Source organism: Cryptomeria japonica, chromosome 2, assembly GCF_030272615.1.
Source record: "Cryptomeria japonica chromosome 2, Sugi_1.0, whole genome shotgun sequence".
Taxonomy (NCBI): domain Eukaryota; kingdom Viridiplantae; phylum Streptophyta; class Pinopsida; order Cupressales; family Cupressaceae; genus Cryptomeria; species Cryptomeria japonica.
In genome coordinates, this window is record NC_081406.1 from 82,876,037 (window position 1) to 82,897,234 (window position 21,198).

Here is a 21,198-nt window from a genome sequence, read left to right on the forward strand (position 1 = left end):
GATCATAGGAGGAGGATCTAAAATCTTTGCTTCTCTTCTCTTTCTTCCAATGACCACCTTTCCTAGATTTAGATAAGAGAACATGATTATCTTTGAGAGAGTTCTTGAGTTTTCCTCTTACCTCAATTCGAGATTCCTCTTCGATGCAATCGGATTGAAGATGTTCAAAGTTGGGACGATCAGCTCTTCCACCAATGCTACGAATGAATGGTTCCCATTCATCAGGTAGGCCATTTAATGCAATCATAACAAGATCTTTATCTGAGATTTGGCAATCAAGAGTGCTTAGCTTGTCCTTTAGTTCATTGATCTTCATGAAGTAGGCTATGATTGAGTATTCTCCTTTCATTTTCATGTGAAAAAGTTGTTGTCTTAGGGCAAGAGCCCTGCTGAGATTGTTGACTTCATACATCCCTTCCAAGTGTTTGATCATTTCTCTGGCAGATACAAACTTTGATATGACAGTGACAAGATGATTCTTGACGGATTCAATTATGATCCTTCTAGCTTTGAGGGAATCTTTCTTGAACAGTTTCAACTCTTCAGCATCTTCTGGAGGAGATAGCCTTTCTTCTTCTACAAATTTCAGTAGATCATTTTCTTCAAGGATCAATAGAATACGAACTTTCCAAGCAGCAAAATCAATGGCTCCCTCAAGCCTATCTTCAGCCTTCAAACCTGACATCTTTAATCTGAACACAAACAACAGCTATATGCAACAATTGATTTGCTAAAAATCAGAGGTTAATGACACCTATAGCTTTGATACCATGTTATTTTAAACCCTAGGTATGTTAATCAGATTCATATATTTGATTATGCCCTAGGTTGTAATCAGATTTGCAGTATTTTAGTAAACCAACATAGATTAATTGTGCCCTAGATTGTAATCAGATTTGCAGTATTTTAGTAAACCAACATAGATTAATTGTGCCCTAGATTGTATTCAAATTTACAGTATTTAATAAGCCAACATAAATCAAAAATGGAACAGCAAACAAACAAGCATACCCTAGGAAAACCTCCAAGGAGGAAAAACCCAGCATGAAAGACCCACAGGTCAGATTATATATTCTCCTCTAAACATAAGTACAATACTTAGCTTGAATCTAATCTGCACATATCAGATCTGTTCCTTGTATACTTCAAAGGCTTGCATCAAGATCCACTATGTCCTCTTGGACAATTTTGCACCAAGCTGAACAAGTTCTCAATCTTCCTTAAGTTCGCACTCTTCTTAAGACTTCTCACAGCAGAGCTAAATTGCCTTGTATATTATCAAACTTGATTGATTATTGACTTGCAAATTTTCATTTACTTATATGCATCATTTATTCTTTCAAATGTAAGTCGGCCTCCTTGGATTTTGGCGCCAATGTTAAATGGCATGAGTTTAGCGTGGCATTGAATAGGGTCACATCACCCTAGGATAGGACCCGGTCCTAAAATGGGGTTCGGATGTTGCCTTAAGGCAATCCAAACCCCTATATCCCTAGTTACAATTAACAGGAAAGAATATCACCAAATACATCTACAAGCACACATGGGTTTTGAATCTTATGAGAGAGCACACTGATGGTAAGGATCTTGTGCGATCAGGGGTCACACGCTTTGCTACCAATTTCCTCACCTTGCAGAGCATACTTGCTACATTGCCCAACCTGAAGCGGATGTTTGTGAGTGAAAGATGGTTGGGGAGTCCTTATGCTACAAAGCCTGAAGCAAAGAGGGGTGTGGTTGCCATTTTTTATTCTAATTTTGCCAAGATGGTGGAGGAGATCATCAATGTAAGTTTTGAAACTTTAATTGATGATTTATTATTTAATTTTCTAATATTACAATCTGTTGATTTTGTTAGATTTTGTATCTAGGTGTCGGAACCGTTGGTGAGGGTGCTACGAATGGTGGATGGGGATCATAACTCCATGGGGTATCTATATGAAGGCATGGATAAGGCCAAAGAGGTGATTCAACACTTGTATGCGTCAAACAAGACCAAGTATGATCCCATATGGCACATAATTGATTGAAGGTGGAACCATCAACTCCACCAACATATTCATGTTGCTGCCTACTTCTTGAATCCCAAGTTTTTTTACTTCCCGAGTTTTAGAGTAGATGCAGAGGTTAGAATTGGCCTTGACACATGCATTCGGAGATTAGTTGATGATGAGAACCTTCGAGACCAGATACTTGATGAGTTGCAAAGCTATAAGAAGGACACAGGGCCATTGTTTTCTTCACCTGATTGCAAACGTAGGAGAGACACCTTATGACCAGGTTAAAAAAAACATATGTTTAATTTTATTTTATCATTTATTTCGCTCTTTAAGATTATTAAAATCTTTACAAGTTATAAATGACATTTTTTATCCTTGCAGATTTGTGGTGGGAAGATTATGGTGCCACAGCGCCTAATCTTCAAAAGCTTGCCATCAGCATATTATCGCAGCCTTGTAGTGCTTCTGGTTGTGAGCGCAACTGGAGTGTTTTTTAGGCCATCCACACAAAAAAGCGCAATAGGTTGACTCAACAACGCTTGAATGATCTTGTCTATGTGCGATACAACATTCAATTGCATGAGAAGAAGGTGCAAGGGCAAGATTCACATGAAGCACTTGACTTGGATGACATTGATCCATATGCAGCAGAATGGGTTGCTGCTCCTGATGACATTGATAATGATTTGGATCCATTCTTTACTGATGAGCAGCTAAGTGAGTTGGAGAGGGCAGGAGAGGAATGGGATGCAGAAGTGGCAGCACGTGAGGAGGAGGAGCACGAGGTTGATCATGCAGCAGAGGCACCTGTTGAGGATGTTGCCACTACTTTAGCACCACCCCCCAGCAGCAACAACTTTTTTTGAGCTTTAGTCGTAGGCGCAATTTATGATTTCTCATTTTCATTGATACCAAAACTTGAACTTGATATGTAATCAGAATTTCAGAGGTTATTGTTTTGTGGTCTACGACTCTATGACTCTATGTCACTATGATACATTGATATGTATTGAACTCTTATTCATATGTTGCACTTGTTTTTTGGTTTATGCTATGTATTTAACTCAAACTTTGATTTATATATCATGGAAATCAATATATGTTATACAAATTTGGTGTAAATGTGTGTTTTTGAATAAAAAAAAAATTTTAATGTATTTTCAAATGTTCGATATAGTTGTCGAGTTTTGGCGAGTCCCGAGTTTTTAAAAAAATTTGGCCTTGCCGAGTCATTGCCGAGTCCGAGTTTTTCAACCTTGGATTAATGAAAAGTTACCATTTCAAATTATACATACAGGCCTGTTGTGACCATTTCACACATCGCCCCATTGCAAATGGGGACCCCCTCTTTTTGCTCGCCTTTCGCTTCGTTTTTTTTTAGGGTTTTGTTAGTCAGTCAGTTGTCTGGATTTAGGGTCAACCCTTAGGGTTTTAATTAACGTCTTTTCAAGCCAGAATCCAGTCAGTTTTGAGAGCTTTTGAGCTTCCTCTCGTAGAATGCAAATTTTGAATGCAATGATTTCGCCAGAATGGTCTATTTTCAATTGGAATGTTGAATGCAGAGCTTAAATTTGTCTAAGTATTGAAGATGAAATGTGAATTTTTGTCCAATTGAATATTTTTTGACCAAATTTTGAGTTTTTTGATTTTTGATCCCGGGCATTGGAAATGAATTGTTTTCACCGTGTGAAGTGATAAAATGCGTAAAATCATGATATTTTGGCCTGTAAGAGCAAAATCGCTCCTATCCCTCAGTGAAGGACCGGAGCTCGTTTTCAAATATCTTACTATCCTTGCAGGGTCAAGATGAATTTCGAGTTGGAAATGATAGAGAAAGGCATGATCTTTCCGTTGAATATAAATTGAAGATTTTCACGAACACGAAAATGCCTCCAGGAGAAAAATCGCTCCTGTCCCTCAGTGAAGGACCGGAGCTACAAATCAAATATTGCTTTGTCCTTGCAGGATTTTGATGACCCAACGATTTGAAGATGTCCAAGGAGATATGTTGTATCGAATGAATATAACTTGAAGAGCAAACACGAAGAAGAATGGTCCAGAATGCCAAAATCGCTCCTGTCCCTCAGTCAGGGACCAGGGCGAAATACATTGTAGCTCCCGTCCCTCTCCAAGGGACCAGAGCGATGTTCTTCATAGGGCGAGATTCAGGTGAAGATCAAGTCAAGTTTATGTTTGATGACAAGGAAGGAGGTGAAATGAAGCTATTGAAGACAAATTGAAGATTTTGAAACGTCAGCAAGGACCCTAAATGTTTAAGTTCGCTCCTGTCCCTCAGGAAGGGACCAGAGCGATTTTTGTTGTAAATGATTTTCTTGCCAAGTTACAATCGATCTCAAGGCATAGATGAATGGAATGGAACATTGCGAATCCGTTGAATATAAATTTTGAAGATGACGAAGTGAAACAAGGCCCACAGAGCTAGAATCGCTCCTGTCCCTCTCCAAGGGACCAGGGCGATACAGTGAGTATGTTGCCTTTTCCTCAAGTTCAAGACCATTCTAAGACGAGGAACAAGGTGGCAAAGGCATTTCAAGGCATCTCCATCAAGCACAAGGTTACAAAGGTCGCCACGTTGAAGGAACTTGCACTAAGACTCCCAGTTCGCTCCTGTCCCTCAGGAAGGGACCAGAGCGATATTTCCATAAAGGCATAGATTTCAAAAGTTAAGCAAGTTTCAAGCGACCAAGGGGAATCAAGGGACTTTATTTCACGCGTTGATGATAATTGCAAGTTGATCAAAACAAGAACAAGTTCGAAGTATTGAACTTCGCTCCTGTCCCTCAGGAAGGGACCAGAGCGATATTGAGTGTATTGACCGATTTATGCAAAAATCACGTTAAGACAAGACTTCACAAGGTCATACAAGGTTCGAGGCGTCTTTTGAAAGTGATATATCAAAGTTTGGAACGTCAAAATGTTATCAATCAAGCTAAGGAGTCTATATCGCTCCTGTCCTTTGGACAGGGACCAAAGCGATTATTACAAAAACACTCATGCTCCTTCAAAATCAAGTCAAGGCAAAGATAGACGAGGTAAAGGACATTATTTGGAAGGCAATAAACGAAGAGCAAAGGTTAGATGTTTACAAATTTGAGCCAGGACATGGAGATCGCTCCTGTCCCTCTCCAAGGGACCAGGGCGATATTTGCCAAAACGCATGATATTCTTTGAAGACCACGTCAAAGTAAAGTTGCACAAGGTTTGAAACGTCTTTTGAAAGGTAATAAAGGAGAAGTTAGAATCAAAAACGATGAGTTTCAAGCTAGAAGACATGGATCGCTCCTGTCCCTCTCTAAGGGACAAGGGCGATGATCCTTTAAACATCAAAATGCCTTGTAAAATTCAAGCAAAATGAGCGTGGAATGAAGGAATGACATTGTTTGTCCATCACAACGAAGATTGAAGTTCGAAGTTACAAAGATTAAGGAAAAAAGAATGGATCGCTCCTGTCCCTCTCCAAGGGACCAGGGCAATGATACATCCTAAGGCATTTGTTCACATAAGTAGGACATTCAAACTCAAAGGACCCGACAAAATGGTTGATTTGAACGTGGAGATGGGAATTTTGAACGTAAAAATTGCAAGAATCATAACCAAAATAGTGGATCGCTCCTGTCCCTCTCCAAGGGACCAGGGCGATGAGGTACGTATACTTCATTTTCAAAATATTTTGGCGCTCAAATAAACATTTTGAATTTATTTAAATGCTAGCAAAATCGATATTTTAATTAAAAATGGCATTTAAATATTGCGTTTGGCATTTATTAATTATTGTGCCTTGTTTAAAAAATCAAAATTTATTAATTAAAAATAAAAGGCATTTAATAATTAATTAATTTAAAAAAAAAAAAAATCGATTGGAGCGCTTGGTTAAGTAAGTCGGCCCTTGTATTTATTTAAAATCATTTAAAATTGCCTTATTTTTTACCAAGTCGGCCTTGGGGGTGAATGGAGAGGTGAGCGCTATAAAGGGAGAGTGAAATCTTCATTTTCACATCATCATTTTACCTATCTTACATGCGATTTTGAGGAAGAAGGTGCGAAATTGTGTTTGAAAGTGCGATTTTGAGTTTATTAATCAAAGGTGGTGCGAACTATCAATACAAGGTGGCGCTAGTAACTTCCAAGGTGGTGCGAATCTATATTGAGCGAATTTGCCAAGGCTTGAAGATCACGTTAAAGGGGAATTTGAAGATCACGTCAAGGACACAAAAGGTGGCGAAATTACTATCTTGAGGAGATCACGTTGAAGACCATCTATACCTCAATTTTGCCTAGGCGAATTTTGTCCTTTTTTGCATTCTAGAGTTAGCTCTCTATTGAGGTATGGCGATTTGATTTTATTGTTTTATTTGTTCATCATCATAGCCTAAATTTTGAATTTTGAATTTTGAATTCCTAGCTCAATCGTTTTATTTTAGGAAATGATAACTCAAAGACTTATCATGAAGTTTCCTAAAATACTCTCTAATCTATGTTATTTATTGCAAAATCTAGTTCTCATTATGAAATGTTGTGTAGGTATGGCGACCCCAAAGGCGGGAGCATCCACCAGTCGCTCAGCTCTCATGAAAGAAGATCAGAGGACCGAAGAAGTGGAGACCAAGATCGTGTCGAAGTGGAGCAACATTGGAGATACAAACTTGGGGAACTTTAGCACGAAGAAGTTTCGGGAGGTCCCTTACATTGGCAAGCCATCACCTGTCGCCCGGAGAATAATAGAGAGTGACATCATTAAGGCGGCCGGCTTTCCTCCAGCTGTTCAGTGCCATGAGTTGATGATCGAATGTGCTCGTCACTATGATCCACAGTCCAGAACGATCGTGTCCAAAGAGGGAAATACTTTGGCGTACCTTTCAGAGGAAGCTATAAGTGAAGCTTTCCATCTTCCAGAGCACAGGGACATGATATACAAGAGCATAGAAGGAGGCAGATCAATGTACGAAGATGATCCAGATGCTTGTCTAAGCATTATCAATAAGAACTGGCTACTTAAGAGCCGTCCCCGTCTGAGCAAGGTCCCGAACACACCGCACAGGATTGATTTCCAGGAGGAGTACAGAGATTTAATTACCATGCTCAACCGAGTTACAGGAGCACCTCATGCCTTCTATTTTGAGAAGTGGATGTTTTACTTCATCCAGGTGATTGTTCAAGGGAAAGGTACAATTCATTGGGCTAGGATAATTAGCTATTGCTTGGACGTACAGTTGAGGAGACTCAAGGCTACTAAGTCCTTCCACATGAGTTCATATGTCATTTATGCCTTGATCAGGAGTGTTGAATACGCAGGACTACCTCATAGAGGAGTGATTGGAAGAGGACCCGGCGAGGTCAGAGCTTGTGATTCCTATGCCTACTTGCATCATCCGCCAGGGAGCAACTATAAGTTGGTTAATGATACTTTCACGATGAACATCACCAGGACGTTGCAAGGTGGAATTCACAACAGGTTATCTCAGGATGCCCAGGAATTCATAAAGAGGTACGGTGCTTGGTTCATTCAGTTTCCGAAGTTCACTTATATTAGAGTGCATGGATGTCCTTTACCTCCATACATGTTGCCGAGATATCCGACAAACAGAATTGTGTTACTTGAAGTAACAAGACAGTTGGCAGCATATGTGAAGGCATTCAGACACAGACATCAGAATGGAGTTCCAATACCTATTATTTTGGGTAATTCAGTTGAGGTATGTCCTAATGCTTTAGCCATGGATGACGCAGAGAAGGAGTTAGCCTTGTATTCTTTTTCATCTTTTGCTTTGAGAGAAAGCTTTGATCCACATGGACATTTAGAGGAGACAGTCGGTAGAAGGTTTAGGCATGAGTATCAAATAGAAGATTTTATGATGAATCTCTTAGATGATCTTGAAGTGAAACGGAAAATGCATTCTAGATTGCCTTTGGATTTCATCAGGAAATGCAGGATATACAGAGTGGCCGACCAAGCTCAGGACAGTGGCAGACATATCCAGTCTTCCTATGATCGAGAAAGCAAAACAATAAGGTTAGATTGGAATGAGCCCGAGGTCGTGGATCTAGATACTTTGCTGGCACCAGTCTTGTCTTGTACTCGCAGATGGGTTGACATTCAGCATCAGAAGTTGAGAGAACAAGGCATAGCTATGTCTTTCACTTTGGAAGAGAAACACGTCGAAGGTGGAGCTAGTGTGAGTGAAGGCAATCCTAATCCTAGAAATTCAGGTGAAGGAAACCTTCGATGTGCCAGTGAGGGCAATCTCCATTCAAGAGGTTCGAAGAGGAAAGAAAGACCTAGAAAGAGAGAGTCTTCCAAGAAGAAACAAGAGGCTAACAGAGATCGATCATCCGGTACATCTTCTAGACCAGAGAAGAGAACAATTCAAGTGGAAGAATCCATGGAGTCGATGGTACAGAACGATAGGCAGGAAGAAGGACAGGCACAGCATGGTTCACCCGATGGATCTCTCCAAGACTATGAGTTAGATGAAGACAAAGAAGACAATGAAATAACATCTCCTCCCAGACAGGAAGAAATAGTGCATAAAGAGATTCAAGTTCAAGAAACAAGATCGATTATCCCAGATTGGTTGAAGGAAAGATTAACCAAGGTGATCGTGGTAGAGGACGAGGACAATGTAATTGATTTAGAGAGCCTTGTTGGACGTTCACACGAAGTAACAGAGAAGAGAAAGGCTACCAAGATGTCCAAGATGATTCGAGATGAGATTGGATCCAGGAAATTGCAGATAGCTACACCGGCAGCAGACAAATATGAGGGTGAGATCCTAGCAGAAGAATATGATATACAGACTTTTGAGTTAGGACCACCCACAGCAGAGCAGACTTTAGATGATGCTACCGATTCATTTGAAGCATTGAAAGACAAGCTTAGAGAAGAAATGGAGAAGAACAGAAAGCTTGAGAGAGAGGTCGGTGCATGGAGGACATATTTCAGTCACATCAATGAACCTTTGGGACGTCAGGATCCAGCTAGATCACCAGTGCATGCACTTCCACTTCAATCGATCAATGAAGCAGAAAGATTCAGGAACATGGTCCAACGTACAAGTAATTGGATGGATAGATCTCATACAGTGGCCATAGAGTTTGTTACAAGGATGATGAAGATTATTCATCAGGCTATCCAGGTTCTTGAGATGATCCACAATTTGATGATAACAGTAGCTGCATTCGCCCATACCAAGGACGTTATCATTCCTGTCTTGAAAGTTATTAGACACACATCAAGGAAGATCTTAGCACAAGAGAAGATCTTGGAGGGAGAATCTCACAGTTTGTTTTATTGGTCAACCTTACTCCATATGAAGAATGTTTTCTTTGAGGACATCAGTACTAGATGTAGCCAAGTTGAGGAGGTGATCAATCCGATCTAGGACAGAGTGTTTGAGGTACTTCGTACCATTCTTGGCAGAAGGATCGAGGTCGAGACAGATGTGGATATGCAGGAACTAGAGGATAGAATCAAGATCATCTTTTGCAAGGACGCAAATGTTACAGATGAGCAATATGATCAGATGTTCGCCATCATGCTCCTGATTGAAAGAACAAAGGAACTTGAATCTACTTGGGACGCAGCTCTTCTAGATGCATTCGATCAGGTCATCCACTTAGAGGAGAGTATGAAGAATCTTCCCGAGATTCCAATCGCAGAAATCGAAGGAATCGTTTCAAGATTCATTGCATATGCTAAGAAAGAGAATTGGAAGGGGAATAAGATTCTAGATGAAAGGTTGTTACAGATGACATGACATCTTATTTCTCATTGGTTTATGTCTCCTAGGTTTTTGTGCCAAAATTTAATATTTGGCTATGCATTTAATATTGTTCAGCAAAAAGGAGGCCATTTGTAACAAACCCTAATTAGGGTTTAGGTGTCATGATCTTGACCGTTGATCTACTTTCAATCTGGACCTTTTATTGTAATTGGGGATGCTATTTATGCCCCCATTTTTCATTTCATTTGATAATAGTTAATAGTGTAATAGTCAATAGTTGATGTAATAGAGAAGAGAGATTAGAGTTAGAAGCAATTTTATTTTGTAGCAAGATTGAGTTTGAAGAGAGAAATTCAAGCAATTGTTGTATATGATGACTTGGAAATCAATGAAATATTGAAGTTATGGTGTTTTGTTGCAAATTTCTTGAGTTATCTTCATGGTTGTTTGATTTACTTGAATTGTGCTCAATCAAAGTAGCTTGTTAATTTAAAGGACATAGTGTGAGACTTGATCATTGGTAGGATTCGTAATCCAAACCACTAGCTTCTTGCTGATTGTAGGAACGCCTTGCGTGGTCGACTGGAGAATACTTTGAATCCCTTAATCTTCAATCATTATTGCATCTTGGATATGTACCTTCGTGGTAGTGTCCTTGATCTTTGATGCATTGAATATCATTTTATTACCTTAGAAGATCGCACTAATTTCAATTGAGTTGTTATCTTATCGCAAAATTGAAGTTGGTTGAATCTTGCCAAGTCTTGTTTACACGAAGTCATCCTTAGGGTTAGATTAGATTAGACCTCTTTCAAACCCTACTCTTTTGTTATTTTTGAAAAGTTTCTTAAGTTTAGTAAAATCTTGAGCTTTCGGAATACGTAAGGCCCCTTGGAGGAAACAGCAAATCACATCATACCGCTGGAAGCTTGTCCACACGTAGAGACCCTACTAAAAGAACCTTGGAGTCTACCTAACTGATCCTTTACGCGAATCTTCAGCAGTTAGAGACTATTTTCTCAAGAGAGGATAAGATGCCTATTGGTATTTTATTCTGTGTATGATGGTGTACAAAATACACGTCAACAAGGCCCTTATGCTATTGTCACAACTTGGTATAGAGTGAGGTTTTCCCTCTCTTGTAAAGGGCCTTTAGACTGTCAACCAAAGAAGGAGATCAAGCATTGTGATCGATGGATAAATGTCTTTTAGGCTCTTGACCAAAGAATAAGATTCAAGAACATTGTTAGCACATGCAAATTTCATACATTTGCAGTGCACACTGTTGTTGAGATTATGAGGTGATTTAGTGTATAGGCCCTATTGCATCTACTTGAGATCCCAACTTTGATCCATTAAAATTTTGCAGCCTGATCATTTTCATGCAAATCCCTTTGGTAGAAAAAATTTTGGGATGATTTTTTGTAAGGTTGTTTAGTTTTGTGGTCCCCGGGCGAGTTTTGACATGTTTTTTAATGCCTAACTGCTAGCAGACTAGACATGATCTGGAAAAAAAGCTTCAAATTTGGAAATTCCGAAGGCAGCACAATTGTTTTGGTCCTAAATGCCAGTGGTTTCAGTTTTGTCACATTCCAAGATGAGATGGTATATTAACGAAAAACTTTTATTAGTTTGGCACCCCCTTCCGACAAGGCCAACTACAAAGGAGGTCCCAAAAATCATTTTGTTGTGCAAATTTTGGTAACAAACCCATGTTTTAAATAATTAATTAGGGCCTCATGCAAATTTTTGTGGCCTCTGAATGTCCCATTTGCCCGCAGTGAAGTTGTGCCATTTTGCCTACTCGTGAAATTGAAAATTTATTGAACTTATTTTTTTAAATTTATGCATCCGGCCAACCCGCATGGGTAAAATTTGAAGCAAAAATAGGCATGCGGGGAGATAAAAAGGATGGCATATCAAACATTAAAGTGTTTGTAGTGTTTTATGTCATTATTCTATGCAGCCCAACGGCTTATATGGGTGAAAAGTCAAAGCCAAAGTGGTGTGCGGATGTGCCCGCAAGAGTAAAAAGAGTGACAAAATGAACATTAAAGTGTTTGAAATGTTTTATGAGCAGACTGTCGGCCCGTTGGATAAATTTTACAGGTAAAGATGATGTGCGGGCATGCAACCAAGTTAAAAACAAAGCTGAAAATGATGATCAATCATGTTTTTAGTCTTTGAACAGATTTTGGGAGTTGTTTATGAGCTACAAAGGTTTTTGCCTTTTTGTAGTTGGCATAAAATGCCTATTGTTATGTTTGATAATATTTGTTATCTGCCAATGTATTAATTAATTGTATTAAGTGGGTTGTCACTCTCGGGTAGTTAATGTGTCAGTTGGTTGACGGTTGTGTTCCTCTCGGCAACCGTCGGATCCTTTAAATATGTTGTGTACAGCCAAGGAAGGTAGTTCGGTATAGATGGGTCTATTGTCATCCTTGGCCGACCATCTTTGGTCTCTTCTCTGTAATAATTGCGTGTATGAATAAAGATATATTTTATTGTTGTGTCTGGTATGCATTGTCATGTATATCATTATTTCCTATATTTAATTTATCAATTGTAGCAGTAAACATTTTGGCGTCGTTGCCTTAAAAGAAATCGGGTCAGCCCTGAGTGGTTCAAGTCCGTAGACCCCAATAAAGGTGAGAAGAGGCCACAAGGCGATCAAGACCAACTGATTAGGTGATCCACCAACCCTTGGCCGAAGGGAGCACAGGGACGAGTCAGAGCCTAGAAGTACTCGAAGTGTTGGGACGCTGGAGGTAGAAGTCTAGAGGACACGCGTGTGGCCGAGAGTGCAAGGAAAGCACCGGAACGTACCAGTCGAAACAATCTACCCAAATCCAGCACACCCAAAAGTACTCGAAGTGTTGGGGACACTGAAGGTGGACATGTAGAGGGCGCCTGTGTGGCTAAGAGTGTAGGGAAAGCACTGGAACGTAGTGATCGAAACAGTCCACCCAGGTTTGGCACACAAGGCGAATACACACGGTACCTTCTGAGTGAAAACAATGATGAACACCCGAGAGAAGCAGAAACTCCCAAAGTTCACAGGGGATGGATCAGAGGACCCGGTACGTCATTGTAAAACATGTATAACCATATGGGAGGCGAATGGCCAAGATGACCAAGACTATTGGCTTAAGGCGTTCCCTGCAACCCTTTGAGGGATTGCGATTGATTGGTACACAGACCTTGACGCCCAGCACAAGGCGGGATGGACTAATTTAAAGAAGGTGTTCGAGGAGGAATTCAAACTTCTAAGGGATGACAATGAGATTGTGGCCGAAATCTACAATACCAAGCAAGGGAAAAGCGAAAGTATTCAAGCTTACAATCGTAGACTAAAAGAATTACTGAACAAGATGGAGAACCGGCCAGCCGACGGGTTGAAGATGAGGTGGTTCATTGAGGGATTGATTCCTTTGTTGCGCAAGACGATGAAAGTAGTGCCTCAGTCCTCGTATGTCGATGCCTACAATCAAGCGATGGACATTGAGAGTGAAAACTAAACATCCTCCCGAGGGAAGAGGACAACTGATGACAAGAGCACCGAAGGTAGCAATGATGAAGAATCCAAAACCGTGCAGGCCCTTCGACAGGATATGTTGAGAATGATGAAATAATTGAAGGCTGAGAAGGGAAATAATAAAGAAAGTAATGAACTATGGTGTACTGAGTGCAAAATTGAGGGGCACACAAAAGGTAATTGTCCTAGAAATATGTTTTGTGAGATTGCCAAGTGTCAGGGCATTCAATCAAGGAGTGTCCATATAATTTGAAGACTAGAAGTATGCAGGTACTCTTCACACAGGAGGAGTCTAGCCCATCGAAACCACAGAATGTATCGCCGAGCGGTTATGGAAATCAACAAGGGCGAAATCAAATACAATATGACTCCAGAGGACGTCCTATCATACAATGTTGACAATGTAGCGAATGGGGACACTTTGCGAGAGACTGCTAGAACAAGAAAGACAATGTACAATTATTGTGCAAATGGTGTGGACCAGGTGACCATGAAGACACCAACTGCCCGAAGCAGAAGGGTATCAATATGTTGGACGTGGAGGAACAAGAGGACATAGTTTTGGCAATCACAAGAGCACAAACAAAGAAGGCGATGTATTTGGACTCTTGTACGAAGAAGGAACAATTCCAAGAAGGCAAAGCCGAAGTAGAACAAGTGTTGGCGAAGGAACGAGTAACTTCCAATGGAATTGCAAGTACATCATTACAAGAGTCAGAGAAGAACATAGTTCGGCAAGTGCTACAAACAACCATACCCATCAAGGTGGCAGACCTTCTTCAAACTATGCCACAACTGAGAATGGCAATTACCAAAACAGACATCCAGCAACAATGTAAGCCACAAACGAAGGAATTGACGGGGAAACCACCACGCGAAGGGAATGAGGCCAGTGATCCGATGTTGTTGACAGTGAGCATTGGGAGGAAGCTGGTTGTCATTGAGATGGAAATAATGGGGCAAAAGTTGGTAAACACCATCGTCGATGGAGATTCGAGAGTTAATGTGCTACCGGAGGACACTTGTAAATGTCTGAGGAAGCCGACACTCTCCCCGCCGACCTTCCACTTGGTAGGTGCCAACCAACACGGCATCGAGCCATTGAGAACATTGATGGCACAAAAAGTAATGATTGGAAGCGGAACACACTCTCGATCAAGAGTGATGGGAGGAAGCACGTCATTGACTTGAGGAACTAGGCGATGAGTGAACAGCTGGCATCCTTCGACTCAGAGCCCAAGGGTGGAGTGTTAGCTAGGGACGAAGGGAGGAAAGGTATGGAACCCAACGATGAAGGGGTGCTCAAACTGGAAGATTGCTCTGAAGGTGTGACAAGTTCCCTTAATGGACTATTCCACTAGCAAATGGAGGACTACAAGGTATTTTCACCAACATGTAATTTTCTTGAAGCTACAACTCTCAGTGAAGAGCAACCGATGAAAGCATATAAAGTTAAGAAGGATACATCTGATAGTACAAAGAGCAAAATATGCAATGTGGAGTGTATAGATACTTGTCAAGGAAAATCAATGACATAGGAAATTTACGGGGAAACTTGTACGAAGATCAATCATACTCCCAACTTCCTCATATGACAGTTTCAGCTTGCACCTGTATGGCAATTTCATTTTGTACCTGTACAACATTGTGTACGGCAATTTCATCTTGCACTTGTACGGACTCCCTACTATTCTGTACAATGGCAATTTGTTTCATTCCACACCGTGCAGTGGTGGCATGCAAGCGTACGGTCACGTCCATTGAATTCTATACGACTTCATTAGTATTGTTTTCAAGTATGGCAAGACGGTCATTTCCACGCTAGGCAAGTTGTTCTTGAACCCGTACGATAGTCTGACATCTCGTACTAACATCTTGGCACCTTGGCATCCTCTTGGCATCTATCACATACGGCATAACTATCGTGTACGACATGCATCACGTACGCCCCATCTTTCATACACCCATCCCCATCTTCCGTACACCCATCCCATCGTCTTGTACGAACCTTGCAAGGACTTTATCCCGTACGGTCAGCAATCAACATGTGTACGACATTCTATTTACAGAGTACGCCATTCAAGTGTACACATCGTACGGCATTCAAGTGTACACGTTGTACGACATCTTATCCTTCATTCTGTACGAGAGCAGGTGCATTGTTTCATACTACCAGTGCAAATTTCAAAGTTCCAAGGAGTTATTGCCGTACGACGATTCCATAACATACAGACAAAGCATATTGTCTACACCGTACGGCAAAATCCCGTACGACCAGAGCATTTCTTTCACATCGTATGAAAGTGTATGCATCCTATCTGAGCATGCCAATTAGCAGCAGGCCATCAATCCCAGCCAGCGTGTGGAGTTCTCATCGCGTTGTACATCATACAATCCTCTCAATGCCATCCTTTCGTACGGCCTAAGGTCATACGATCCTCTCAATGCCATTGTTCCATACGGCAAAGGGGTTTCTTCACAACATGTTGCATACGTTGGTTAAAGCTCTTCTTTGGCTTCATAAATATTGCTTTTGGCATCTTAAAAAATCAAAAAATTGATGCGCTGCCCCTTGACCCCGATGGGGGTGCTGCCCCCGGACCCCTGCAAGGGGCGTTGCCCCCAAACCCCCATTTGATTTGGCAGGTACATTACAAGTTGGGGTTGTCCAATACAAGTCATTGCCTGCACTCTTGTCATTAGTCTTTCCAAATATTACTTGATGTTTACTTGTCATCTGGAAGACGACTTTTTCTTTTGGGGGGATGATGTAGTCGGCATAAAACGCCTATTGTTATGTTTGATAATATTTGTTACGTGCCAATGTATTAATTAATTGTATTAAGTGGGTGACATAATTGGTAGAAGGTTATCACTCAGATACATGAAAGGCAACTAGCAAAAGAATTGTATGTATTTAATAAATTCACTCATGTATATGAGTATATCAATACTTATATAAATAATGACTATAAACAAATAAATTCAGGCTATATAAATAATGAGTATAAATATGAGTTTCTGGTGAAGTTTGTGAGAGAGGTTGTGGAGCTTTTCTAATGATGTTTCATCATTGTTGGTACAAGGGAAAAATGCTCGAATGTTTTTTTTGGGGGAGAGTTGGTAAAAGAAGAGGATGTATGTTTCATTTATTACGGGCTATTAAAATGAATAAAAGAAACTGTGCGACTAAGTATTGGGTTAATTTCTTGGCTGGGACGAGAGTGATGGAGTGTGTGCTGAGCATTTTTGAATTAAAGATGGGAGTTATTGTGATTGAAGTGGAGCCATCTCCTTTTATGACCAAGCAATTCATCTTTACTATTGGGGGAGTTCAATATGGTATCGTATCTTCTATGTTTGAGTGAGTCGAAGTCTCTCTATACCCGAAATTATATTGCAGATATTCTGCTTCGCGTTGCAAGCTCTATGTTATAGGCACATTCTGGAAGTTGTTTTTTGAGGATCATTAAACATATTATTGGTTGCTTGGTTCCTTATGTTTGATCTTGGGTATTTTACTGATTCTCAACCATCGAAGGAGTGACCTTAGTTGGGACAGCTGCCAAACAAATGGAAATGGACATTTGCTTCATGTCGTGAGTGCTGGGTTTTGTCATATACAATTAATACCATTAATTAATACATTAGCATATAACCTTCTACCATTAATTAAGATATGTACAATTAAAGTGGCAGTGATTAAAAATTAACAAGAATCATTAGTATAAATTGATTGATAATGAATAGACGTGATCTGTTATGAGACACTTCTCTTGGCATTCAAACATTGCAATTCTTCAATCTTGTAAGGATCGAATCCATCCTCTAAAGAGGGAGGGGGAATATATATATCTGAATCTCATCATCCCGTTTGGGGGGATAGTTACCGATCGGGTAAAGAATTCTAACAGCGATTTCATATTAAATATTGCAAATACCGCAGAAGATTCATGGTAATGTGACTACAACAGGAATAGTTTGTATATCATTAATAAGCAGTAATTAAAGACCACTGCACATTATATAGGCAATCAGCATATGCAGCAAATCTTATAATGATTAAAAACTGATCATTGAGAAGGTGGTAATATCGTTAACAACAATTCATATTAAGGAGCAAGACTGAAAGAATAAAGAAGAGCACGACTTGATCAGCCAAGTAATTCCACGAGCAGCGATTAAGATAATTAAGATTCTCTTTGACATTGATATATAAAAAAGGGTGCAAATGCTAAGGAGAGGAAAGTCAGTAATTATAGGATAATAAACAGTAACAAAGATGTGTCTGAGTTAACAATTATGTTTATTAATAAACAAAGAGATATGACTCCCCAAATGAAGTGAGGTGACTCTTATGGAAATTAAAGATATAAAATAGAATGAGACATGTGGAAACGGGAAGGATGTATCTTCCTTATCCAACTCTGAGTGCCCAAGTAGAGCGGGAGAAATACCAAGCTTGGATGCATGAGGAAAAATATAAAAAAAAAAAAAAGAATATATTTGGGAGAGCGGGTTGTAAGTGTATTAGAAGAAGATAGTTGGAATACATTCACCAAGGGAATAATTCATTATATAAAAGATTGATTCAAAGTGTATATGATAAGCAGATTACAAGGAGGAGGTTGTGATCTCTATAAATCAGACTTGTGGCCAGATTTATCGCAGTTTCAAAGATGATATAAGGAACTTCTGTGTGAAGAGAATTGTGTGGCAGACTTATAGTCATTTCATAACATTCCAAGATCAAGTTGAAAGGGAGAACTAGAGCATAAGTTGTTGAGAATCTATTTTATTATGACTATAATCTGAAGGCTCAGTTGAGCAGCAGCAATGTATAACATTGAGGCATATATCTCAAGGGTACAAATCAGAGAAAATTATCCAGATAAGTTCCATCCTCTGAACTAATCTTAGTATTTTAAGTTAATTATTATAATGAAATGTATTCAGTTTAGTTAAAATTATGTTTATTAATATATTCCAACTCTCACTTTAAGTTAGAATTGTAGTCTCAGGGCTAAATTAGGGTAAATCCCAAAAGGGACCATTACATCATGCATGTTGGTCACATCTTGCCAGATCTTTTGTGATGGGTCAGGCTTCTCTAGTGGATTGGAATGGGGAAGCTAATGCTTCGTGGTAGGGTGGACATCACCTCGATGATGCTCTCTCCTTCTTCTGCTTCAGATTACAGAGAAAGGAAACGAAGAAGTGTTTGTAATGCAAGTGTTAATATATTCACATATCTCGTGACCTACCAAATGAAAGAGTAGATGACTCTTATACATTGCTTATTCTTCTCATGCAGATTTGGTGCGATTTCATAATGTTTGTGCCTCTACCCATAACATAAACTGTTTGCATTTTATAGTTGTGTCAAAGTATGGTAACTGTACTTGTACATTTGTAATGATTGCAAAATCATTTTAAATATGTTTTAAAAAAATTAAGACAAATGCTTGATTCCTAGATCAGATCTACATTATCTTCATGTTATTCATTAATTTCCATACTATTTTAGTGATTAATTGCAGAGTGTAAACTACATAATTGATAGCTTCAACCCAAAAGTTACATGCAAGCAAATGAGGTTGGATCGCGCAACCAGCCATCTCTTTTAGGGGTATTGTTTTCCTCGCTACAACACTTATGTTGAGGTGTGCGAGCAACTAACTGTTGAACATCAATCCCTTCAAGAGTATAGAAATGTTATAAGCAAAGGTTCACACTTTCTCTTCCATTGTCAACATAGAGAATCTTGACAAAATTTCCAAATTGCTTTTCTACACAAGCCTTGAACTCGTAAAATCTATCAAACACTTCACCATTTTACCGAAGGAAAAAGATGTAAGTGTATCCGGATAATCATTAATGAACATCATCAAAAGCTTCAATACTGTATATAATTTTGAAGATAGAATTTTGTGGGAAGAGAAACCAAAATCATGTGCATGACTAAAAGAACTATATAAAGGACTCTCACTAATATCATGGACTCTCATTCACAAAATAGGACAGAGGGTGATTGACATGCAATTCTTATTGTTTCTTATTGTATGGCATGCGATTCTTACAAACTTCAATTACAGAAATTAGTAAATACAATTGATGACAACCATGAATAGAATGAATCAGGATTTTGATACATGAATAATGTCAAAGAAAAATGAGAAGATTATTTCAGATGCTTTTATCTATTAATGCATCAAGTTGAATGACTATGTGAAAATTCAAGTGCAAGAGATAATCCCCATCTCAGAATACAATACTAGAAATGCATCCAAAATGGAATCCAGCGAGTGCATTGCACCGAAGTGTACAAGATTGGTATTGCTTTCCAAACACATTAACAAAGCATCACTTGGAGGACCAAAGAGAAGAAACTAAATGTGTTTACAGGACAACAGTTGCCTTGGACAAATAACTATATTATAGAGTTAAACATCAAGTACCTCATATAGTAAACGGAATGAAGACAAAGGTAATTTTCTAATTCGCTTAAATATGAAATTGTCCTATAAAATAAGTTAATAACAGTATACTGTGTGAAACAAACAGGTCAATGATGAGATGCTGCATTAGCCAAAAAAAACTCGAATCAGACAGGTTACATATGTTTGTTGACAGTATCAAGATTGGGAAACTGTAAGTGGGGAAGTTTTAAATTTGAACAGTGTATACAGGTGAATACAGAATGGGAAAGGAAAATCATGGCCATCTTGAACTCCTGATAAATACCTTGGTAAGAATCTCAGTGGACTCTGTGTTCTGTGCATTCTCACATTGTTGCTTCCACAAGTCAAATGAATTTTTCGTCCATGTGGGGCTGATGAACACTTCCAATATCATCTGCAACAATAAAGATACATCATTATATATAGAAGGATGTAATACAACAGCAACAATAAAGACACACCATCATATACAGAGGGATGTAATTAATCAATCTTCCCCACATATTATACCACAGACTAGGAAACTAACACAATTCTTTCAAGTGTTAGGATCAATGTAGCTGCTTTTTGAAATACATCAATTTGCAAATAGACTTCAGATTTATTTTTTTATCTTCTATCACCTTGTTTGATGAGTCTATTTAGCTTTGTAGATGCTTTAGGGATTCCCTCACTGATCATACCCTTAATGTATAACCGAATCCCATTGACCTCACTTGGTCACTAAGGGACATGAATATAATTTCAAGTTCGATTTTCCAGTAACACAATCTAAGGACGGCAATCATAATCTTCTAAGAAAAATGAAGCCCAAAATAAATCTTCTAGAGAATCGGTATAACAGAGCAAGAAGGCTTATATACTTCAGAAATACTATACAGACATTAGCATATTTGGAAAGAAGGTATGGGATTGGAATTACCAGACTAAGCAAGCAGTCCAACAGAATAAATGGAATCAATGGCAGATTGCAAATACATGCCATAGAACTGGTGCAAATGCATTCTTATAAACAGTTAGAAAAAGCAATAAAGTGATCAGAACATCAGAACATATTGGATTTGGAAACAAGAAGAAAGCCGCCCAATATCACAAGGGACTCCATGACTCTCTTGAAGATTGTCCCAACTAAACTATCCCCTTTCTTGCTCTTTGTTTCATTCTTTTTATCCACCTTGTCATAAACATCATCTTTAGAATTCTGATTGTATGATGGAGGGTCATTGCCCTTTCTCCCGGTATTGTCTTGAACTCTGCACAAGTGGGTAGATAATATCATATTATCTTCATTTCCTGGAATTCCTTACTTCCTTCAAGTCTTGCTTTATTTCTTCAGAGTCTTCCCAGAATAGGTTAACAAATTTCATTGGTCCTTCTCAAGTCCTTTCCAATCCCTATTTTTTTAGGGATACAGTTTGAGGCTGAAAAAAACCCTTCCAACTCCTAAAAGTATCACA

At 39.2% G+C, this 21,198-nt stretch overlaps 1 protein-coding gene across 8 annotated transcripts in view; it reads right to left on the bottom strand.

Annotated features, from left to right (window-relative positions):
- The window catches only part of LOC131078837 (histone-lysine N-methyltransferase SUVR5), an 81,553-nt gene that overhangs the window by 17,880 nt on the left and 42,475 nt on the right, over nt 1-21,198 (bottom strand). For all 8 annotated transcript variants that reach the window (XR_009113850.2, XR_009113849.2, XR_009113848.2 and 5 more), the window contains one exon: nt 20,025-20,135. Coding sequence is in view for 5 of the 8 variants with exons in the window: in XM_058016627.2 (XP_057872610.1) it covers nt 20,025-20,135 (111 nt within the window). In the remaining 3 variants the exon portion in view is untranslated. The remainder of the gene's footprint in view (nt 1-20,024; nt 20,136-21,198) is intronic.